The sequence below is a fragment of the Panthera pardus genome, unplaced genomic scaffold (genome assembly GCF_024362965.1).
Source record: "Panthera pardus isolate Hobbes unplaced genomic scaffold, ASM2436296v1 HiC_scaffold_27, whole genome shotgun sequence".
Taxonomy (NCBI): domain Eukaryota; kingdom Metazoa; phylum Chordata; class Mammalia; order Carnivora; family Felidae; genus Panthera; species Panthera pardus.
This window is the reverse complement of record NW_026526843.1, coordinates 66,217,011-66,242,620: the sequence shown is the minus strand read 5'-3', so window position 1 is coordinate 66,242,620 and position 25,610 is coordinate 66,217,011. Positions and strand designations below refer to the sequence as shown.

The following is a 25,610-nucleotide window of genomic DNA, read 5'->3' as shown; positions in this document are numbered from 1 at the left end:
ATACTGGTTTGAATTACTGTTACCTTAGCTTTGGTAATACACAAATTCTGCTTCTATGCATATCCATACCTCCACATATGTTATTTTTTAAGTTTATTTATTTATTCTGAGAGAGAGAGAGAGAGAGAGAGAGAGCGTGCGCACAAGCAGGGGAGGGGCAGAAGGAGAGGGAGAGAGAAAGAATGCCATCCAGGCTCTGCATGGAGCCAGATACGGGGCTCAAACTCACAAACCATGAGATCATGACCTGAGCCAAAACAGTCGGGCACTTAACCAGCTGAGCCACCCAGGCCCTCCTCCCCATATGTTATTATCACAAATTATATCTTATATATTTGTGTGTCCATTAACATAGATTTATAATTATTATTTTATGCATTTTTTAAATCACATAGGAATAAAAGAGGAGTTCCAAAACAAAAACACAAAAATATTGTCTTTTACATTTATTTATGCAGTTACTTTTACTGGTGTTATGTCCTCATATGACATGAGTTATTGTCTAAAGTTCTTTTATTTCAACCTGAAGGACTCTCCTTAGCATTTCTTACAGACAATTCTAGTAGGAATGAACTCCCTTAGGGCTTATTTATCTGGGAATGTCTTAATTTCTCCCTTTTTTTTTTTTTGAAGGATAGTTTTGCCAAATCTAGAATTCTTGGATTACAGATTTTCTTCTAGCACTTTAAATACACCATCCCACTGCTTTGCGACCTCATGGTTTCTGATGTGAAAACAGCAGTTAATCTTAGTGGGGATCCCTTGAATATAGCAAGTCACTTCTCTCTTGCTGCTTTTAAGATTTCCCTCCTTGTTTTTGGCCTTCGAGTTTGATTATAATTTCTTTCAGAATGGATCTCTTTGAGTTTATTCTGCTCGGAATTCTTTGAGCTTCTTGGAATTTTCCTTTTTTATGTGTGTTATAGACTCAAATTAATATCTGGTGTCCCTTGATTTCAGCCTGAATAATTTCCCATAATATTTCTTGTACACTGGGTCTGCAGGGAACAAATGTTGTCTGTATTTATCTACAAATATCTATTTCATCTTCACTTTTTAATATATAATATTTTAATTAACTTACTATTTTTGAGCAATTTTAGGTTTACAGAAAAAATTTAAGACAAAGGTACAGAGTTCCCATATACCCTCCTCACCCAACCCCCAACTTACCCTATTAGTAACATCTTGCACTATTGAGGTACAATTGTTAAAACTGATGAGGCCAATATTGACACATTGTTATTAACTAAAATTCATGGTTTATATTAGAGTTCACTCTGTGTTGTACATTCTATGAATTTTGACAAATTTATAATGACCTGTATCCATTGTTACAGTATCACAGAATAATAATTTCACTGCTTGAAAAAGGTACCTATTCATTTCTCTCTCCCACCCCAAAATCCCAAGGAATCCCTGAACTTTAACCTGTTTCCATAATTTTGCCTTTTCCAGAATGTCATATAGTTTAAATCCTACAAGATGTAGTCTTTTCAGATTGGCTTCATTCACTTAGCATATGCATTTAAGGTTTCTCCATGTCTTTTTGTGGCTTGATAGGCCCTTTTTGTGCTAAATAATATTCTGTTGTTTTGTTGCACTACAGTTTACCCCTTCACCTATTGAAGGATGTCTTCATTGTATTCAAGGTTTGGCAATTATAAATTAGGCTGCTACAAACATTCCATGTACAGGTTTCGTGTCAGGAAACTTCAAGTAATTTAGGTAAAAAAAAAACAACAAGGAGTATAATTTCTGGATCATATAGTAAGATTATGTTTAATTTTATAAGAAACTGCCAAATTCTCTTCTAAAGTGGCTATACTATTTTATATTCCCCACCATCAGTGAATAAGACTTTGTGTTGCTCCATGTTCCTGTCAACAGCTGGTGTTGTCAATATTTTGAATTTTGACCATTCTAAGAAGTGTGTAGTGGTATCACTGTTTTTTTTTTAATTTGCAATTCTCTAAGGTTATATGATACTGAGCATCTTTCTATGTATTGATTTGTCATCTATACATCTTCTCTGGAGATTTTTCTGTTCATACATAGTCCCATTTCTTAATTGGGTTTTTGTATTATTATTGTGGAGTTTTAAGCACTATTTATATATTTTGGGTACCAGTCCTTTATCGGATATTTGTTTTGAAAATATTTTCTTCTAGGGGCGCCTGGGTGGCTCAGTTGGCTGAGCGACCAACATCAGCTCAGGTCATGATCTCATGGTTTGTGAGTTCGAGCCCCGTGTCGGGCTCTGTGCTGACAGCTCAGAGCCTGGAGCCTGCTTTTGATTCTATGTCTCCCTCTCTCTCTCTGCCCCTCCCCCACTCATGCTCTGTCTCTCTCTGCCTCAGAAATAAATAAACATTAAAAACAATTTTTTTAAATAAAAAAATATTTTCTTCCAGTGTGTGTCTTAGCTTTTCATTTTCTTAATAACATCTTTTGCAGAGTAGAAGTTTTTAATTTTAATGGAGTCCAGCTTATCAGGTTTTTTCTTTTATTCCTTGTGCTTTGGGTTGTATCTAAGAATCCATTACCAAAGCCAAGGTCACTTAGATTTTTCTCATATTATCTTCTAGGAGTTTTATAATTTTGGATTTTACATTTAGGTCTGTGATCCACATTGAGTAATTTTTGTGAAAAGCCTAAGTCTGTCTCTAGATTCATATTTTTGCATATAGGTGTTTAGTTCTAGCATAATTTATTTTTTCCTTTTTTATGAATATAATTTATTGTCGAATTGGCTTACATACAACACCCAGCGCTCATCCCAACAAATGTCCTCCTCAATGCCCATCACTCATTTTCCTTCTCCCCCACCCCCCATCCACCCTCTGTTTGTTCTCTGTATTTAAGAGTCTCTTGTGGTTTGCCTCCCTCCCTCTCTGTAACTATTTTTCCCCCTTCCCTTCCCCCATGGTCTTCCATTAAGTTTCTCAAGATCCATATATGAGTGAAAGCATATGATATCTGTCCTTCTCTGACTGATTTATTTCACTCAGCATACCTTCCAGTTCCATCCACATTGCTGCAAATGGCATGATTTCATTCTTCTCATTGCCAAGTAGTATTCCATTTTATATATAAACCACATCTTCTTTGTCAATTCATCAGTTGATGGACATTTAGGCTCTTTCCATAATTTGGCTATTGTTGAAAGCGCTGCTATAAACATTGGGGTACACGTAGCATGATTTGTTAAAAAGACTACTCTTTTCACATTAAATTGCTTTGATCATATGTCAAAGATCAGATGACTTTATTTGTGTGGGTCTATTTCTGTGCTCCCTATTCTGTTTTATATTCTTTGGCCAATTCAAAACTGTCTAGAATATTGCATCTTTACAGTAAGTCTTAAGATTGGGTGGTGTCAGTCCTCTGACTTTGTTCACCTTCAGTATTGTTTTGGCTATTCTGGGTCTTATGCATATCCATAAATATTTTAGAATTTGTCAGTATCCACAAAATAACTTGCTGGAACTTTGAATGGAATTGTTTTGTATCTGTAGATCAAGTTTGTAAACAATGACACCTTGACAACATTGAGTCTTTGTACCCAAATTCATGGATTATCTCAATCATTTAGGTATTCTTTGATTTCTTTTATCAGAGTTTTGTAGTTTTCTTCATATAGATTTTGACAATCTTATTAGATTTATGCCTGGGTATTTCAGCTTTCTGGACACTAAATGGTATTATATTTTTCATCTCAAATTCCATTTGTTCTTTGCTCATATAAGAAAGCAAATTACTTTGGCATATTAACATCGTATCCTGCAACCTTGCCATAATCTCTTATTAGTTTCAGGGGTTTTGTTGTTTATTCTTTGGGATTTTCTACTTATGCAATCATGTCATCTATGAAGTAAGACAGTTTTATTTCTTCTTTCTCAGTGGATATACCTTTTATTTCCTTTTCTTGTCTTAGTACATTAGGTAGGACCTCATGATGTCAAAAAGCAATGGTGAGAAGAAAGAAATATCCTTGCCTTGCTCTTCTGATCTTAACAGGAAAGCTTTGAGTTTCTTACCATTAAGGATGATATTAGCTGTAGTTTTTTAGTAAGATGTTCTTCAGGAAGTTCCTCTGTTCCTAGTTTACAGGAAATGAATGGGTGTTGGATTTTGTCAAATGCTTTTTCTGCATCTATTGATATGACCATGTGATTTTTCTTTTTTTAGCCTGTTGATGTGATGAATTACGTTAATTGATTCTCAAATGTTGGACTAGTTTTGTATAAATCCCACTTATTGTGGTATATACATTGTTGTATTTGTTATGTCCTATTCAGGATTTTTGCATCTATGTTCATGAGGATATCCATATTAGTTTTATTTGATTAATAGTCCCAGTCTGATAATTTCAACATCTCTGCCATTTCTGAGTCTGGTTCTGATGTTTGCTATTTCTTGTAGTATGATTTCTACTTTTTGTTTGAAAGCTACACATAGATGAAAGAAACTGAGGTAAATAGGCCTTTAAATAAGATTTTATGTTGTCAGGCTAGGCATTTGGCTTTACTTACTATTCGCTATAGCTGTCAGTGTTGGAGGCTAAACTTTCCCCAGTGTCCTTGTTTTTGTCTGGCCTGTTTTTAGATTTTCCTAGAGATTTCTTTTTTTTTTTTTTAATCTAACATAATTTATTTAACAAATTGCCTGGTGTAGGGGACCATAAGTAAATTATCTTCATTTTTTTGCTTGTTTTTATTCTTTATTTTTTGAAGTATAGTTGGTGTACAGTATTATATTAATTTCAAGTGTACAGCATAGTGATTCAACAGTTCTCTACATTGCACAGTGCTTACCACAGTAAGTATAAAAGTATAATTACCATCTGTCATCATACACAATTATTACAATATTATTAACTATATTCCCTATGGTGTACTTTTATCCACATGATTTATTTATTTTGGATATTGTCTGACATGCAATTCTTTCAGTTGTATTCCCATATTGTAAGAAGCCTTATTGATGTAGTGGTAAGGTGTTGGAGGATGGGAAGTGTTCTGTAGTACTATGATTTGGCCTGAGTTCTTTAGCAACCCTGTGCCCTGAGCTGTGTCCTTCACAAGTGCTTCTCAATTTGTTTTGTTTTGTTTTGTTTTTCCTTTTAGGTGGGACAGGAAGGCTAGAGGGTGCTGGTGTTGTATATTTCCCTTCCCCGAGATTGGTTAGGCTCTAGCACAATAGTTTCTCTTAAGAGCAGGCTTTAAGAACAGAATGTTCTGGGCATATTTAAAAGTATCTGTTTTTTCCCTTTCCTTCCTAGAAGGATGAGAGGAGTTTTCTCCAATCACTGTGAGAACCTGATAGGGCTCCTTGTAATAAAACTCAAAAGTGTGAGTCTTCCCTGGGACTGGAGCCCTTTGGAATTTTTAACTCTCAAACTTGTCCCCACTGAGCTTCCAGAAATTCGTCAAGTTCAGGTCCTGCTACCCTAGTCCTGGTTCCCAGAGTTTTCCCCTCCTGGGTTTCTACTCCGGTAAATTGTGCTTATATGTATTCATTTGTATCTCTGCCCAGTCTTGGAGGCACTAATATGTCTTATGACCTCACTTCTATGATGAATCTGTAAGGAGTTGGTTTTCAGGTTGTTCTGGGTCTTTTTTTCTTCTTCATATGTGGGCAGGAGAGACAACTTCCAAGCTCTTTACATGCCTAAATGGATTACCTTCATTTTTTTAAGTTAATTTTGATGCATATGAGATTCTTGGTTGACAGTCTTTTTTTTCTTTCATCACTTTTGATTTGTTATCCTACTGACTTCTACCCTACATTGTTTCTAATCAGAAGTCAGCTATTTATCTTATTGTAGTTTCCTTGAAGTAATCAGTCAATAAGTACTCTCAGTGAGAGCAATCAATCAGTCTCACTGCTTTCATGATTGTCTATTTTTCTGTGGCTTTCAACATTATACTGTTATGTATCTGCTATGGATCTCCTTGTGGTTTTTTTCCTGGTTGGACTTCTTGAGCTTCCTAGGTGTGTAGATAAACATTTTTCATTGAATTTAGAGGTTTTCACCATTATTTCATTTATTTCTTCTGTTTTGCTCTTGTCTTTTTCTGGTACTCCCAGTGTATGTATGTTGGTGCCCTTAATGATGTCTAACATTTCTCTGAGGCTGTTTTCATTTTCCTTTATTCTGGTTTTTTTTTTGTTTTTTGTTTTGTTTTTTTTGCTTTTGAGATTGCATATTACCTTTTGATCTTTCTTCGGGTTCACTGATTATTCTAGCTCACATCTACTTTGTGTTCTTTTACTGAATTGTTCATTTCAGTTTTGTACTCCCCAACTCCAGCATTCCATTTGATTCTTTTTAATAATTTATATCTCCTTGTAGTCTTCACTTAATGAGCCATTGACATAATTTCAGTTTTTTAATTTATGGTCATAGCATGGCATATTTTATTCCTTTATGTGAGAATCTTTATTCCATTTTTGGTCCATATATCCTCCTTGCTGCACACATATAAAGTTACTTCAGGGTCACCTGGGTGGCTCAGTTCATTAAGAATCCAACTCTTAATGTTGGCTCAAGTCATGATCTTACCATTTGTGAGATCGAGCCCTACATCAGGCTCTGCACTGACAGCATGGAGACTGTTTGGGATTCTGTCTCTCCCTCTCTCTATGCCCCTCTCCTATATGTGCACGCTCTCTCTCTCTCTTTCTCTGTCTCAAAATAAATAAATGAAAACATTTAAAAAATAAAGTTACTTTGGGTCATCTGAGTAACTCAGTCAGTTAAGCCTCCAACTTCAGCTCGGGTCATGATCTCACAGCTTGTGAGTTCGAGCCCCACATCGGGCTTTGCTGACAGCTCAGAGCCTGGCACCTGCTTTGGATTCTGTGTCTCCCTCTCTCTCTACCCCTCTCCTGTTTGCACTCTGTCTCACTCTCAAAAATAACTAATAAACATTTAAAAATAAATAAATAAATAAATAAATAAATAAATAAATAAAGTAAGTTACTTCAAATTCATCTCTGCTTCTTTTTCAGGCTCCTACACCTTCTTAACAAGATGTCTGCAGTCTATAATTTTTTAAAGTTCTGTTTTTTCATTTGAGGGTAGGGTCATCTATCATAAAGAAATTCCTTATATTTTGGTCAGCTAATGACATCCTTTCTTGGTTTCTAATGTGTTCGCTGGATTTTTCTGAAAAATTTTTATAGTAGTAAAATACATATAACATAAAATTTACCATTTTAAGCATTTGGGGAGGGAGTAGGGGGGAGGGGGAGATGGAGATAGAGAATCTTAAGTAGGCTTCACACCCAACACAGATCCCAATGCAAGGCTCAATCTCACGACTGTGAGTTCATAACCTGAACCAAAATCAAGAGTCAGATGCTTAACCGACTGAGCCACCCAGGTGCCTCCATTTTAAGTGTTTTTAACCATTCAGTAACATTAATTACATTCAGAGTGTTATATAACCATTACCATTACCTATATTCAAATTTTTTTCATTACTCTTTCAGAAACTCTGTAACCATTAGATAATAATTCCTCATTCGCCTTCCCTGTAGACCCTGGTAACCTCTAATCTATTTTCTGTGTCTACACATTTGCCTAGCCTAGATACCCCATATAAATAAAATGATTCCATATTTGTTCTGGTATTATTTCACTTAGTTTATTTCACTTAGCATAATGTCTTCAAGGTTCACCCATGTCATAGAATGTTTAAGAACTTCATTCCTTTGGGGCACCTGGGTGGCTGAGTCGGTTGAGTGTCTGACTCTTGATCCCATGCAGGTTATGATCTCATGGTTCATGAGATGGAGCCCTGTGTCAGACAACATGGAGCCTGCTTGGGACTGACTCTCTCCCTCACTCTCTGCCCTTCTGCCACTTGCATGTGAGCTCTTTCAAAATAAACTTTTTTTAAAAAAGAACTTCATTCCTTTTTATGGATGAATAACAGTATATTATTATATATATTCCACATTGTTACTCCACTCATCATTTGATGGATGCCTGAATTCTTTTCACCTTTGTCTATTGTAAATAGTACTGCATTTTCGACATTGCCATACAAATATCTGTTCAAGTCCATGCTTTCAATTCTTTTGGAAGTATACCTAGGAGTAGAATTGCTGATAATTGTTTAGCTTTTTGAGAAACTGCCAAAATTTTCCATTGGAGCTACACCATTTTACATTCCCATCAGTAATGCACAAGGATTCCAATTTCTGCAGGTCCTCACCAACATTTGCTACTTTCTATTTTATTGCTAATAGCCACTCTAATATGCATGAAGTAGTGTCTTACTGTGGTTTTGATTTGTATTTCTATAATGGCTAGTTTTGAGCATTTTTACATTTGCTATTGGCCATTTCTAATATTAGGTACTTTGCTCATTTTGCAACTTAAGTTGTTTATTGTTGAGTTGTGGGAGTTTTTATATATTCTGCTTATTAATCCCTTATCAGATGTGTGATTTGGAAATATGTTCTCCCATTCTGTACATTATCTTTTCACTCTCTTGATAGTGTCATTTGATGCATAAAAGATGAAAATTTTGATGAAGTCCAGTTAAACTATTTCCCCCTTTTTGCCTGTCCTTTCAGTGTCATATCCAAGAAAATATTGCAAAATCCAATGTCATGAAAATGGTCTCCTATGTTTTCTTCACAGACTTTTATAGTTTTCACTCTTATGTTTGGTTCTTTGATTCATTTTGAGTTAATTTTTATATATTGTGTAAGTTTAGAGTCAAACTTAATACTTTTGCATGTGGATATATAGTTTTCCTTGTAGCATTTATTGAAGACTATTCTTTTTCCCCATTGAATAGTTAGCACTCTTGTAAAAAAATAGTTGACCATATATGTTTTGAGATTTATTTCTGGGCTCCATTGGTCTCTATATCTGTCTTTATTCCAGTACCATATTTTTTTTTTTGGTTGCCATTACTTTGTAATAAATTATGAAATCAGGAAATGTGAGTCCTTCATATTTGTTCTTCATTTTTAATTGTTGCCTAATAATGGTCTCTTGATTCCATATGAATTTTAGGATGGGTTTTTCTATATCTACAAAAAAGTCACTGGGATTCTGATAAGGATTACATTGAATCTGTAGATCATTTTGGATAATATTGTCATCTTGGCAATACTAAGTTTCGTAATCCATGGACACAGAATGTCTTTACATTTACTTAGGTCTTTAAATTCTTTTAACAATGTTTTGTAGTTTTCTGTGTACAAGTCTTTCACTTCTTTGCTTAAGTCTATTGTTTATTAAGTATTTTACTCTTTTTGGTGCTATTGTAAACATAATTACTTTCTTAATTTCTTTTTTGAATTATTTACTATTGTATAGAATGCAACTGAATTTTGAATCCTGAAATGTTGCTGAATTTGTTAGCTCTAACAGATTTTGTATACATTCTTTTGGGTTTTTTACATATAAGATAATATCACTTGCAAACAGAGATAATTTTACTTCTTCCTTTCCAATTTAGATGCCTTTTACTGTTTTTCTTGTATAATTGACCTGTCTAGAATTTCTAGTAGTATACTGAATAGACATGGCAAATGTAGGCATCGTTGTCTTTTTCCTGTCTTAGAGGAAAAGCTTTCAGTCTTTGGTATAATTTTATGATTTATGATTTCGTATTATTTGGTATGATGTTAGCTGTGGATTTTTTTTTTTTTTTCCCCAGAGCCAGGAAAGGTGACGTCTGGTAATATTCACCATCTATCAAATCTACCCAGAATATTTCTGCCCTAGGAAGCTGGGAAGATGGGAACTGCTACTCAGTTGTCAAGCCAAGTATATCAGCTTTCCCACAATTCAGATATGTGCCAGAAAGGGGAATTGAACTTTTTACCAGTTGTTTTGCCTATTTTGCAGAAGTTGGGGGTAGAGAAGTGGGTGGTGCCCTGCTACCACAACCCACATGATGCAGACTTTCTGTAACACAGAGTTGTGGAAAAATGGGATTTGCCTATTTTCACCATGCCAAACCTACCCAGGAAAACAGTTCCACTCCAGGTGTTGGAGAAGTAAATAAAGTACACCAAAGATAGCTGATGGGGCTAAAAACAGACTCGGGTCTCTAGCTTAGAGACCCCTCCTCCGGGTTCTTCTTCCTTTGCTGCGCGCCGCGAAAAACCCCCACAGATATGGAAGCTGACAACTATAAATTACCCTCCCCACTTGCATTCGGCGCTCAGATCTTTGGAGAAACGGTCTCCTCTGAGCCCGCCGATGTTAAATAAGTCTCCGATCCACCAAGATCTCTGAGTGCTGCTTGGTTTTTCCACCAGCCTTCCAGCCTGGATCTGTAACATACCTGGTTCCCTGACCAGGAAACCCAACCACGCTGGCCCATTGTTGCCACCGTTTTGGCAGAACAGCGAGGCGGTGACGGAGCAAGAGATCGCAAGGGAGAAGGCATGCGCCCTGCCTAAATTTCGGCAGTCTCCTTCTCGGTTGCCTCGGGCCGGCCCCGCTCCGTTGTTCCCGCTAGACTCAAAGAGACCTGGTAGGTGAGGACCTGGACCCGACGTCGGAACCTGTAAGGCCAGGGCCCCAAAGAAGTTAGGCCCACCCAAAAGGGTGGAAGGAGGACCTGATCAATCCCCGGAGGCCTTAATAGGTCTCACAGGTAGAAAATCTTCCGGGAGGGAATGTAATAGACTCTGGTGTGTGTGTGTGTGTGTGTGTGTGTGTGTGTGTGTGTGTGTGTGTTTGTGTGTGTGAATGTGTGGCTCGGCCAGGCTTGCCAGTTGAGTTGGAGTTTGTGGCTCCACAGACGGGCATCCTTAAGGTCCCCAAAAGTCTATGAAGTCTGGGCTCTCCTGTGTCATGGTGAGAGTGTAAGGTCTAGAGTAGTATCGGATCAGATTCCGATCACAAGTCACAAAGCTGAGTCTGCTACGGCCAAACCTCACCTAAAGTTTCCCTTGGGAATGTGACCAGAGGAATATCTGATTGTCCTCTCATCCAAGGGGATACCCTCTCTTTGTCTGTCTTTGCGATACCGAACACGAGAAAGAAATGAATAGTGGGATCAAAACAGAGTAAGCCTATGATTTTAGAGGTCATGCTCAAAAATTTTAAAAAGGGATTTTCAGGTGATTGCGGGGTGAAAATGATGCCCAGGAAGTTAAGGACCTCTTGTGAACTAGAATGGCCCATATTCAATGTAAGATGGCCCCCAGAAGGGACATTAGATGCTCAAATAGTGCAGTGGGTTTGGCTCATAGTCACTGGGAATCCAGGTCACCCTGATCAATTTCCATACATCTACTCCTGGCTTGAAATTGCCCGAAATACCCTGCCTTGGGTGTGATTCATCGTTACCAAACAGAGCCAGGCAAAGGTTTTAGTCACTTTATCCGGAGGCTCACCCAGGGAGCCAAAGAAGCGACCCACAGCTCCTCTAATATTGACAGGAGACACGGAGAAGATTTTGTCTTTCTGCCTTCTTATGACTCGCCAACCTCCTCCCCGCTCCCCCTGAGCTTGAAACTCCTCCCCCATCTGTCTCTCCTCTGGCGGCCGCGGCAGCCACAGTCGCCACTGCCACTGCCGCTGGGCGCTGCCCATATCCCCGCCCCTCTCGGCCCAGAGAACCCTCCCCAACAGGGGCCAGCCACCAAACTGCGCCCCAGACCCAGACCTAATGCTCTACAAATGTCTGTAAGGGAGACGAAGGAGCCTGAAAGGCAGAATGAGGATGGAACAGTCCAGCCCAGCCATTCCATGATGTATTATCAACCTTTCTCTACAACCAACCTCCTCAATTGAAAACACAACACTCCATCATACTCTGAAAAGCCACAAGCAATGGTCGACTTGATGGAGTCCCTCTTCCAGACCCACCGACCCACTTGGGAAGATTGTCAACAGTTACTCCCTACTCTGTTTAATACAGAAGAAAGAAGAGGAATGAGAGAAACATGACAGTACCTAGAAGATCACACACCTCCAGGGATCAATGGCCCTGCTGTCTGGGCTCAAGCTGCTGCACCTGTAGAATTCCCAACATGGGATTTCACCACAGAAGAAAGACAGGCCCATATCCAATGATACCAGGAAGCCCTCCTTCAGGGTGTCTGAGCTGGAGCCAAAAAGCCCATGGACGTGACTAAAATACTGTCAGTCACTCCGCACCCTGGGGAGTCTCCCGGAGACTACTATGAAAAATTATGTGAAGCATACCGAGTATACACCCAGTTTGACCCCGAGGCACCAGAAAGTCAACAGATGGTAAACACCTCTTTTGTGGCACAGGCTAGATATCAGAAGAAAACTCCAGAAGTTGGAGGGCTTTGCCGGGATGAATATCACTCAGCTGATAGAGGTCGCCAATAAAGTTTTCATGAACAGAGAAGTCGCAGCCAAAAGAGAGGCAGAGAGAAGACTGAGAAAGAAGACCACCCTTCTCACAGCAGCACTAAAAGAAACAGACGCCGAGAAGACGGGAAGACTCCAACCACCAAAACGGGGGAAGCCCAGAGCCCCCTTAGCAAGGGACCAATGTCTATACTGCAAAGAGTAGGAACACTGGAAAAATGAATGTCCGAATTGGAAGGGGCCCTCAAAACCCAGCCGATATCGGGAGGAACCTCCAGGCGAGAACCTCGTTGGTCTGGCCAGGGTACAATCGGACTGAGGGGGACCAGGCCCTTTCTCTCTTGGCCCCCATGAGCCCACAGTCGAAATGAAGGTAGGGAGCTGAACAATAACTTTCATGGTTGACACTGGGGCTGAATACTCCGTTGTTACTTCCCCAGTGGCGCCCTTAAGCCAGAAGACAGCAACCATACTTGGGGCTACTGGGACATGGGCGGTGCAGCAGCCCTTCTGTCCAGCTCAACAATGTGAACTTGGGGGTCACAAGGACTGCCATGAGTTCCTCTACTTACCTGACTGGCCAATTCCTCTCCTGGGCCGGGATCTGCTCTCCAAACTTGGGGCCCAGATAACTTTTGAACCCACTGGACACACTAGCCTCCAATTAAACCCAAGGCAGAAGGAAACCCTGGTCTTGGTGATCACCCTGCCAAGGGAGGAAGAATGGAGACTATTCTGTGCCCAGGCCTTACCCTATAGCCCCTCAGAATCCAGGCTTACATTCCCCTCCGTGTGGGCTGAAGATAACCCACCTGGACTAGCTTGGAGTTGGGCCCCCATCGTTGTTGACCTGATCCCTGGAGCCCAACCTCAGAGACAAAGGCAGTACCCCCTTCCACTTGAGGCTAGAATGGGTATACAAGAGCACCTGACCAAGCTCAGAGAAGCAGGTATTCTAATTGAGTACCAATCGGCTTGGAATACCCCACTCTTGCCAGTCAAGAAGCCAGGAGGAGGATACCAACCAGTACAGGATTTGAGGGCCATTAACAAAGTGACTGTTTCCTTACACCTAGTGGTTCCAAACCTGTATACTCTCCTCAGCCAAATTCCAGGGTCAGCCAGATGGTTTACATGCCTTGACCTAAAGGACGCTTTCTTCTGCCTCCACCTGGCTCCTCAAAGTCAACCATTGTTTGCCTTTGAATGGACTGAGCCTGTTACAGGGCACTAGATGCAGCTGACCTGGACACGACTTCCCCAAGGTTTCAAGAACTCACCCACTCTTTTTGGGGAAACACTAGCTGCAGACCTCGCTGACATTACGAGGGAAACCACAGAGTGTGCCCTCCAATATGTAGATGACCTCATCCTTGCCAGTGACACCCAAGAAGACTATATGAAAGGTACCAAGGCCCTCCTGCAGCTCCTATCCTACTCGGGGTACAGGGCCTCTTGGAAAAAGCCACAGATTTGTCAGCAGCAGGTCCGATACTTAGGCTTCCTCCTCACAAAAGGAAAAAGAGAACTAGGACTGGAAAGGAAGAAAGTTATCACCACACTGCCACAGCCCCAAACAAAACAAGGCTTCCGTGAATTTTTAGGGGCTGCAGGGTTCTGTCCCATTTGGATTCCCGGATTTTCAGCCATAGCGAGGCCCTCTATGACCTGTTGGGAGGGCCAGACCGGGAACCCCTTGCATAGACTGAGGAGGCAGGGGCCACTTTCACAGAAATAAATCTGGCTCTGGGATGAGCCCCAGCCCTGGGTTTGCCAGACATAGAAAGGCCCTTTAACCTCTTTGTACATGAAAAGGACAAAATAGCCCTTGGAGTGCTCACTCAGAGTATGGGGCCTTGGCAATAGCCAGTGTCCCACCTGTCGAAAAAACTTGATCCTGTGGCTACAGGATGGCCACTGTGCCTCAGAACGCTGGCAGCCACAGTCTGCTCATCAAGGAGGCAGACAAACTCACATTGGGACAAACACTTAAATGTTAAGGTCCCACACGCGGTCATGTCCCTCATGAGCACCCAAGGATATTGTTTCCTCTCCAATTCTCTGCTGACACAATACCAAGGCCTTCTCTGTGAAAATCCAGTGGTCATTCTCGAAACAGTAAGAACACTAAACCCGGCCACCTTCCTTCCCATGGAGGAGGGAGAACCTGACCATGACCATTCCGAAGTAGTGGATGAAGTCTATGCCAGCCGCCCAGACCTCTAAAACCAGGCTATTAAGCCTGGAGATCACCCTGTTCAGCGATGGGAGCAGCTATTTACAAGAGGGCAACTGAAGAGCAGGATATGTGGTAACCACAACCACCAAAGTTCTGGAAGCCAAGGCCTTGCCAGAAGGATGGTCGGCACAATGAGCCCTCATCCTTAGCAAAGGTAAACGAGTTAACATCTACACTGATTCCTGGTATGCCTTCGCTACTGTGTATATACACGGGGCCATTTATAAAGAAAGAGGTCTCCTTAGTGCTGTAGGGAAAACTATCAAAACCAAGGAAGAAATACTAAAGCTTCTTGAGGCCGTATGGCTGCCAGACAAGGTAGCTATGCTACACTGTAAGGGACATCAGAAAGGAGATGACCCCATAACTCAAGGAAATTGCCTGGCCAACAAAACAGCCAGAGCGGCCACCTGTGGTGAGCTAGGTGAAGTTCCTACCTACACTATGACTCTTGCACCCCAGAGGGAAGCCTCCCTGCTGCCCCTGTACACAAAGGAAGAAAGAAGTTGGGCCTCGACAGAAGGGGGCACACTAAGCAAAGAGGTATGGTGGGTCATGCCAAATGAACACATCTTTGTCACATCGTCTATGAGAAAACATCTAGTGAAGGAATATCACCAACTCATGCACCTAGAAAAAACTGCACTAGAGGCCCTCTTCAAAAAGAACTACTGTGTCAGCCAGTTGCCCACATTATGCCGAGCTGTCAGTGAACAATGTGTAACGTGTAAAAAACAATGCTTGGTCTGCCTCACGGCCCCCAGCCAGCACACATAGGATGGGACTGCACCTTTTGAAGACTTAGAGGTGGACTTTACCAACATACAACCAAATAAAGGGTTTAGGTACCTTCTTGTAATAATCTGCACATATTCGGGATGGGTCGAAGCATTCCCGACCAGAACGGAAAGAAGTTGCAAGGTGGCCAGAGCTCTTCTACGGGAGATTGTGCCTCGGTTTGGTCTACCCTTAACCATACACAGTGATAATGGACCTACATTTGTGGCAGACATTATACAAACCCTGACAAAGTCCCTCAACATTACCTGGAAACTGCACTCTGCTTACCGACCACAGAGCTTAGGGAAAGTAGAGCAGATGAATTTCACCCTCAAGGAAACCCTGGCTAAGTTCCACCAAGAGACTAATCCTCCCATGGCCAGATTTACTACCGCTGGCCCTCCTGCATGCCCAATGCATGCCTGGGGCACTAGGATTCTCCCCTTTTGAGTTATTATATGGGCGACCCCCACCCCCATGTTTAGGAAAACTCCCAGGAGACCTACACCAGATTGGAGACAAGGGAATAAGAGAACAGCTCCAGACCTTGGGGGCTGAAGTCCTAATAAGTTATAGAGATACACCATAGAGAGGGCCCCAATTTCCTTAGGGACCCCCGTTCACCCCTTTCAGCCAGGAGACTCTGTGTGAGTCAAAGATTGGAAGAGGGAACCTCTTAGACCACGGTGGACTGGGCCTCATACTGCTATTCTAACAACTCCTACAGCCCTTAAAGTTTCAGGTTATCACCCCATGGGTCCATCACTCCAGAGTTAAGAAGGCCAACTCAGAAGAGCCCACAACCTGGCAAAGTGATCCAGATCCAGTCAACCTGCTTAAACTGACCCTCAAAAGGGAAACTGGCCCCTGAGACCTCCAGCCCTGCTCCAGCCACACCCCAGAAGCTGGCTGGCCTGTCCACGGCAGAAGCTTAAGGAATCAACGCGTGAACATAGCCCAGAGGTTTGGATGCAACTCTGCCAGCCCTTGCCCCTTACTGGTATCTGCCAGCCCATACTGTTGGGCTGATAGAGACTGCACCAACAAGCTGGAGATGGGACAAAAGATGCATGCTGGGCCTCATATACCTCCTCTGGATGGGAGGATTATTATGTATTGCCTGTATATTATGATAACCTCTCTCACCCTCTCAACTGCCACTACCCACTTTGCCCCCAGGATTGTTATATGACAATAAGAGGGTCAAGGGCATTCAGCGCCTTCACCTCCCTCCACAAAGATTGCTACAAGGTAAAAACACCCACTCTCTGTCAGTCACCCGGTGCCCCAAGGACCGGGTATTGTTACAGTATTGGACTGTAGAGATAACCCAAAATGTCAGGAACCCATGTCACAACAAGGGCCTCCAGAGTGGGGAGTGAGTTTGCTACACTTAACTTCCTCAATGGGGGATCTCGGACAGGGGAGGGGTGCAAGACAGGGCCCTTCAAAAAGTTATAAAGGATACCCAAGATAGGGTAATACAAGCCATAAAGGTGACCACTACCCCGGCAGCCTACCAAGGTTTGAACCTTTGAGCCCTCAATCAGATGCTTACCAATTTCCCACTCCAGTGTTGGGCCAACACTACTCTACAAGTCCTCCATAAAATAGTTAATCACACCCAAACCTGCTGGATGTGCTTGCCCCTCAGCTGGAGGGCTTACTTAGCCACTCCCATCCCTTTGACCTGGGAAGCTCCTGAAAATCTGAAAACCAACACCTGTCTTAATTGGACCCCTGGCCACTGGGGTCCATCTCACAAATGCCAACAATCTAATCTGTACAGTCCCTGAAGGTATGAACGGTACCTCTCTATGCAGAAGAAATATAACCTTAAAGAGGAATACAACCCTATGTTCAACCCCTGGGGTGTTCTATCTGTGTTCTAATTTGGCCTACTGATGCTTAGAGGCCAACTGGACTCAGATATCAGATATGTTATTCCATCTTCCTAACCCCAGAGATATCCGAATACCCTGAAGATCAGCTCCTAACAGCCTTTAGCCCCAAGTCCCGGGCTAAACAAGCAGTCCTGCTACCTGTTCTGATAGGAGCAGGAATTGCGACAGGAATAGGAACTGGAATAGGGGGCATAGGTTCATCCATAGGACTATACCATAGACTATCTCAAGAGATAAATGAAGACTTGGAACGGGTGGAAGATTCTCTGGTAACCTTACAAAACCAAATAAACTCTCTGGTGGCAGTGACCCTCCAAAATTGGCAAGCCCTTCACCTCCTCACTTCAAAAAAAGGAGGGACATGCATCTTTCTGGGGGAGCAATGTTGCTATTTCGTAAACCAGTCAGGAATAGTTACAACTAAGGTTAAGGAACCCATCTGCTCACAGATTGGGCATCCTGGCTTCCTGCCCTGGTGGGGCCCCTCCTCTTCATAATTTTACTTGTATCCATTGGCCCCGGTATACTGAATGCCATGGTATGTTTTATTGAAAACACTGTTACTCACCAAATTACGGCACGTGTCTTAGCCTTCCTATAGTACCAGCCTGTAAAACTGAAATGTGATGCCTACTAAAAGTTTTTTTAAAAGGCGTCAAAAGGGGGAATGTTGGAGAAGTGAATAAAATATGCCAAAGATGGCCGATGGGGCTAAAACAGACTCTAGTCTCCAGCTTAGCGACCCCTCCTCTGGGTTCTTCTTCCTTTGTTTGCTGCGCACGTGAAAACCCCCACAGATATGGAAGCTGACGACTATAAATTACCCTCCCCACTTGCATTTGGCACTCAGATCTTTGGAGAAATGGTCTCCTCTGAGCCCACCAGTGTTAAATAAATCTCCGATCCACCAAGATCTCCAAGTGTCGTTTGGTTTTTCCACCAGCGTTCCAGCCTGGGTCCGTAACACAGGGAGCTGAGAGATATGGAGAACTGCCTGTCACTCAGCTCCCAAGCTTGCTAAAATAGTTCCTCCACAAAGCAGAGCAGTGGAGATATGACTAATACTGCCTAGCTTCATTACCAAGGCTTCCCAGTGTTCTTACCTATTGTCCATAAATGCTGTTGAATAAATACTTCTCAATCTGTTGTAATCCTTTGTTCAATCTCTGGAACATTTGACTGATTATCCTTGCTAATACTGATCAGGTTAATAGTTCTCTCTCTACAAGGAAAAGATTTCCATAAGGTCCTTACTTGGCCACTCTCACTTTCATGATGGTATCTTTGATGCACAAATTTTTTTTAATTTTGATTAGGTCATATTTATCACATTTAAATTTTTCTTGCTTGTACTTTTTGCATCATATATAAGAGGACTTGGCCTAACTCAAGATCACAAAGATTTATCTCTATGTTTTCTTATAGTTGTTTTAAAGTTCCACCTTTTATGGTCAGAACTTTGATCTATTTTGAATTAATTTTTGTGCATGGTGTGAGACAGGTGTTTGAGTTCATATTTTTTTCTCTTGGATATCCAATTGTCCCAGCCCCATTGTTGTAAATGCTATCACATGAGTCTTCTGATTCATGAACATAGAATATCTCTCCATTTATTTACCTGTTCTTTAATTTAACAGTGTTTTTAGTTTTCAATTTACAAGTCTTATATTTCTTTTGTTGAATTTATTTCTACATATTTTGTTCTTAATTCTACTGTAAATGGTCTGTTACTCATTTTCAGATTGTTCATCGCTAGTAAATACAATTGATTTTTATATGTAGATCCTCATACTACTTTTCTGTCTAGTGTAACAAATTTCCACAAAATTAATGGATTAAAACAACACCTTTTATTATCTCAGTGAAAAGCCCAAGCGTACGTAGCTCAATTGGGTTCTCCTATTAGGGTCTAACAAGGCCAAAATCAAGGTGCTGGCAGAACTACATTCCTTTCTAGAGATTCTGGGAAAGAATTTTCTTCCAAACTCATTCAGATTTTGGCAAAAATTGTTTCCTTCTTAGACTTTCTCTGTGTTCCTTTCTGTCTGAAAGCTAGCAATGATTGTTTGAGTTCTTGTGCTTCAAACCCCTCCGGATGTCCTTCCATCTGCCAGAAAATGTCCTCTACTTTTAAGGGCCCTTGAGATTACATTGGGTCCACCAAAATAACCCAGGGTGATCTCCCTATTTTAAAGCCACATAATTAGTAACTTTAATTATATCTGCATCATCCCTTTTGCAATGTAATGTAACATGGTCACCAGTGTAACTCCAGGAGGTAAAGATCTTGGAGGCCAGAATTCTACCTACCAAAATCTCATTTCCTGCAAACTTGCTGCACTTACTTATTCTAGTAATGTTTTAATAGATTTGTAATCTAACAACTAACTAACATGAATTCTCCCCTTGGTGAGTTACAGATAGAGACTACACCAGGTGGAGCTGTCACACAAAGAAAACTTTACTTCAGCAAATGAGATCACCAAGGGGAATAACTTCCAAAGCCATGACTCCTAAGTGGGGGTAAATGGGTTTCTTTTATTTAGTGTTAGAGTGAATATTCAGAAAGGGAGGTTTTGTCATTACATGTAGAGGTATAACATCACCTGCATATATTTAGGAAACTTGCCTATACATGCATCATATGTTGTTAATGAGGTTTGTACTCCTCCTTGGCAGAGATTATAATGAGGTAGAAGTTACTGTCAGACACTCCATGGTCTATCTGCGCAGATGTGAGCTTTGGTCAAGCTCAAACTGGTCTAAGCCTACCCGAGCTCTTTTGTTGTTTGCCTCTAAAAGATAAGGTTAACATTCTTGTGAAGAAGAGTGGAGTCAGTGAGGGTCTTGCTGGTGGCAGTTTTGACTTCATTAACTCTGGGGCACGTTTTCAGATTCCTTAGGGTTTTCTCTATACAAGATCATGTCTGCAAATGAAGATGGTTTCACTTTTTCTATTCCAATCTGGATACCTTTTCTTATTTTTGTCTATTCTTGTATACTTATGAAGGGCTGTTTTGTGACCCAATATGTGATCTATCTTGGAGAATGTTCCATGTGCACTCGAGAAGAAAGTATATTCTGTTGCTTTGGGATGCAGAGTTCTAAATAGATCTGTCAAGTCCATCTGATCCAATGTATCATTCAGGGCCCTTGTTTCTTTATTGACCGTGTGTCTAGACGATCTATCCATTTCTGTAAGTGGGGTGTTAAAGTCCCCTGCAATTACCACATTCTTATCAATAAGGTTGCTTATGTTTATGAGTAATTGTTTTATATATTTGGGGGCTCCAGTATTCAGCGCATAGACATTTATAATTGTTAGCTCTTCCTGATGCATAGACCCTGTAATTATTATATAATGCCCTTCTTCATCTCTTGTTACAGCCTTTAATTTAAAGTCAAGTTTGTCTGACATAAGTATGGCTGCTCCAGCTTTCTTTTGACTTCCAGTAGCATGATAAATAGTTCTCCATCCCCTCACTTTCAATCTAAAGGTGTCCTCAGGTCTAAAATGAGTCTCTTGTAGACAGCAAATAGATGGGTCTTGTTTTTTTATCCATTCTGATACCCTATGTCTTTTGGTTGGCGCATTTAGTCCATTTACATTCAGTGTTATTATAGAAAGATATGGGTTTAGAGTCATTGTGATGTCTGTAGGTTTCATGCTTGTAGTGATGTCTCTGGTACTTTGTCTCACAGGATCCCCCTTAGGATCTCTTGTAGGGCTGGTTTAGTGGTGATGAATTCCTTCAGTTTTTGTTTGTTTGGGAAGACCTTTATCTCTCCTTCTATTCTAAATGACAGACTTGCTGGATAAAGGATTCTCGGCTGCATATTTTTTCTGTTCATCACATTGAAGATCTCCTGCCAATCCTTTCTGGCCTGGCAAGTTTCAAGAGAGATCCGTCACGAGTCTTATAGGTCTCCCTTTATATGTTAGGGCACGTTTATCCCTTGCTGCTTTCAGAATTTTCTCTTTATCCTTGTAATTTGCCAGTTTCACTGATATGTCGTGCAGAAGATCAATTCAAGTTACGTCTGAAGGGAATTCTCTGTGCCTCTTGGATTTCAATGCCTTTTTCCTTCCCCAGATCAGGAAGTTCTCAGCTATTATTTCTTCAAGTACACCTTCAGCACCTTTCCTTCTCTCTTCCTCCTCTGGAATACCAATTATGCATAGATTATTTCTCTTTAGTGCATCACTTAGTTCTCTAATTTTCCCCTCATACTCCTGGATTTTTTTTATCTCTCTTTTCTCAGCTTCCTCTTTTTCCATAATTTTATCTTCCAGTTCACCTATTCTCTCCTCTGCCTCTTTAATCCGAGCTGTGGTTGTCTCCATTTTATTTTGCAGCTGATTTATAGCATTTTTTAGCTCCTCCTGGCTGTTCCTTAGTCCCTTGATCTCTGTAGCAATAGATTCTCTGCTGTCCTTTATAGTGTTTTCAAGCCCAGCGATTAATTTTATGACTATTATTCTAAATTCACTTTCTGTTATATTGTTTAAATCCTTTTTGATCAGCTCATTAGCTGTCGTTATTTCCTGGAGATTCTTTTGAGGAGAATTCTTCTGCTTCGTCCTTTTGGGTAGTCCCTGGAGTGGTGAGGAACTGCAGGGCACTTCCCCTGTGCTGTCTTGAATAACTTGCGTTGGTGGGCGGGGCCACAGCCAGACTTGATGTCTGCCCCCAGCCCACCACTGGGGCCACAGTCAGACTGGTGTGTACCTTCTCTTCCCCTCTCCTAGGGGCAGGATTCACTGTGGGGTGGTGTGGCCCATCTGGGCTACTTGCACACTGCCAGGCTTATGGTGCTGGGGATCTGGTGTATTAGCTATGGTGGATCAGCAAGGTGCACAGGGGTGGGAGGGGCAGGCTCAGCTCACTTTTCCTTTGGTGATCTGCTTCAGGAGGGGCCCTGTGGCACCGGGAGTGAGTCAGACCTGCTGCTGGAGGGATGGATCCGCAGAAGCACAGCGTTGGGTGTTTGCGCGGTGCAAGCAAGTTCCCTGGCAGGAACTGGTTCCCTTCGGGATTTTGGCTGGGGGGTGGGCGAGGGAGATGGCGCTTGCAAGCACCTTTGTTCCCCGCCAAGCTGTGCTCTGTTGTCCGGGGCTCAACAACTCTCCCTCCCGTTGTCTTCCAGCCCTCCCGTTCTCCGAGCAGAGTTGTTAACTTATAACCTTCCAGATGTTAAGTCCCACTTGCTGTCAGAACACACTCCGTCCGGCCCCTCCGCTTTTGCAAGCCAGACTCAGGGGCTCTGCTTTGCCGGCAGGCTGCCCCTCTGCCCCGGCTCCCTCCCGCCAGTCCATGTAGTGCGCACCTCCTCTCCGCCCTTCTTACCCTCTTCCATGGGCCTCTTGTCTACACTTGGCTCCGGAGAATCTGTTCTGCTAGTCTTCTGGTGGTTTTCTGGGTTATTTAGACAGGTGTGGGTGGAATCTAAGTGATCAGCAGGACACGGTGAGCCCAGCGTCATCCTAAGCCACCATCTTTCCACCACCACCTCTTATTTTTGTCTATACCTTCTAGTACAACATTGAATAAAACTAGTGGGAGGAGACAGTCTTGTCTTTTTCTGATCTTAAGAGAAAAAGAGTCTCTCTCCATTAAGTATATTAACTGTAGTTTTTTGTAGGTGCTCTTTATCAGGTTGAGGAAGTTCACATTAATTCCTAGGGTTTTTTAGGATTTTTATTATGAATGAATATTGGATTTTGTCCAATGCTTTTTCTAAATCTATGAAGATGATGATGTCATTTTTGTCCTTTATTCTACTAATACAATGTATTGCACCAATTTATTTTTATGTTCCTGAAATAAATTCCACTTGGTTATGATGTATAATCTTTTTCATATGTTGTTAGATTCAGTTTGCTAGTATTTTGTTGAGAATTTTGCTTTTATGTTCATGGTATTATTTCCTCTATGACTATTTGGTAGAATTCATCATTAAAACCATCTGGGCCTGGATTTTTCTTTGTGGAAAGATTTATAATTACTAATTCAATCTCTTTATTTGTTACCCATCTGATTTTGTTTACAGAGATTCTATCAAGTATAGTAGTTCCAAGGTATACTCTAGCTGGCATTGTTGCTGATCTGACCCACTGTGAATTAGCTGAATACAATTGCCATTGATTGTTAACCTACATAGTTGAATGAATAGAAGTTTCTTATGTGTTGGTGCTTTGGAAATCATTTCAGATACTGGTTTGTAAATCATTTAATTTTAGGAAGTAATTTTAAATTTTAACAGTGCCTTTTATCAGAAACCTACTAAAAGTCTTCCAATTAAGAGTTGAAAATGTGGGGGTGCCTCGGTGGCTCAGTTGGTTAAGCGTCCAACTTTGGCTCGGTTCATGATCTCATGGTTTGTGGGTTCAAGCCCTGCATCAGGATCTGTGCTGACAGCTCAGACATCTGGAGCCTGCTTCAGATTCTATGTCTCCCCCCTCTCTGCCCCTCCCATGCTCATGCTCTGTCTCTCTCTGTCTCTCAATAATAAATAAAAGTTAAAAAAATAATAAAAATAATAGAGTTGAAATGTGTAATATTGTTCTATTTTAATTATCTTGAAGGTTTTATAAACTTTTCTTCCTCTCTACAAAATACATACAACTCCAAATAGAGAAATTCAGCCTCTGTCCCCTTGTTTAGGACAGTGCTACTTCTCATTCATATTTTTTCCTCTAAGTACAAGTTTTCTGACTGGCTCTTTGTTGTTTTATTTTTTTAATTAATTAATTAATTAATTAATTTTGAGAGAGATAGAGCATGAGCAGGGGAGGGGCAGAGAAAGAGGGAGAGAGGGAGAATCCCAAGCAGGCTCTGCACCATCAGCATTGAGCTTAACACAGGGCTTGAACCCATGAACCATGAGATCATGACCTGAGCTGAAACCAAGAGTCAGATGCTTAACCAACTGAGCCACCCAGGCAACCCCTGACTGGCTGTTTTTAATATGTTCTTTTCAATGGAAATTCTGATATATGTTGACTTGCTTTATTCAACTTGTAGACCTCTAGTGACTAATGTATCCCAGGCATTGTGCTAGGAGCTCTGATAGGAAAACTCTGTAAAGACTCAGATTAGCTTGGTATATTACATGTATATTGAAAAAGTAACCCTATAAAAAGGTATATGAAAGTCAAGATTAGGTCCATAAATGGACTGCTAGCAACATTGGTAATGATTTCACAATAGTCCAGTGAATGGACTCACCACACAGAACAATTTGTACATATTTCATTTTGAAAAGCATATATTAAAAATCCATATACACGGATGTGGGTGTGTGAAGAGGTGGGGAAAGAAAGAGACCTCATAATAACAGTATAATAATTGCTCAAAATATTACTCCTCTTTTGGAAGTTTCTGTTACTTTGTTTTTTTTTTCTGATTCCAATAGAAAAACAAAAGGAGAAAATAATGGGATTTTACAAACAAGCAGAAAAATACAGATACACATAGTTTACAAAGTTCTTCAGTTCATCTTGTAACAAAGTCTTCATTCTTTCTCTTAGACCAGAAGATCAATTCAGAAGTTATTAGAATGGGAAAATAACAGATTATATCACAAGGTAAGAAAGTTTAAACAAATAAGTGCCCCATTTATATATTTGCATTATTAAGTTGAAAAAAATGGGATTTTTTTCAGGCCACAAAAGAATGAATTAGAGAATTGATATTCAATTTTAATATATATTCTTTACAAGTTATTTTTAAATGCTATGTTATACATCTTATGCTTATACCTGGATGGTTTTCAGTGATTTATTCAAATGTTATAGGTAATATAAATTGATATAGAAATTCTTAACAAACTGTACTTTCTTAGCTTGCTTTGCACTGGAAGTTGACAAAAAGGAAATGCGAAACTAGCAATATGATGGAGTATGTAAGTATGCAGTTGTTTTTAGTTACTTTCTTTTGGATTCCATTCTAAATTTTTTTAATGTCTTTATTTATTTTTGAGAGATAGAGTGTGCGCATGAGCCAGGGAGGGGCAGAATGAGAGGGAGACAGAATCCAAAGTAGGTTCCAGGCTCTGAGCTGTCAGCACAGACCTGGATTCAAGGCTCGAGCTCACGAACCTTGAGATCATGACCTGAGCCAAAGTCAGACGCTTAACCAACTGAGTCACCCAGGCGCCCCTGGATTCCATTCTAAATGTTACATTTCACTATGCTTATCATTTGTCAGTTCTTCTTTCTACCTTTTTCTCCTCAGCCTGAACTTTTGTCAGTTGAAACATGGAGGTTTCCTTCCATCTTCTTTAGATCTGTAGGCAACATAAAATATCTTGAAACCTAGGAATTACTTAGATCTTAGAAAAATTTCAGTTTGTA

The 25,610-nt window shown here is 40.9% G+C and overlaps 1 protein-coding gene across 2 annotated transcripts in view; it reads left to right on the top strand.

Annotated features, from left to right (window-relative positions):
• The window catches only part of CHIC1 (cysteine rich hydrophobic domain 1), a 68,332-nt gene that overhangs the window by 35,415 nt on the left and 7,307 nt on the right, over positions 1–25,610 (top strand). Inside the window, exons 4-5 of one of the 2 annotated variants that reach the window (XM_019438469.2) lie at positions 24,786–24,842; positions 25,100–25,159. In XM_019438469.2, the coding sequence (XP_019294014.1) occupies positions 24,786–24,842; positions 25,100–25,159 (117 nt within the window). The remainder of the gene's footprint in view (positions 1–24,785; positions 24,843–25,099; positions 25,160–25,610) is intronic. The other variant, XM_053891482.1, reaches the window with a different exon arrangement.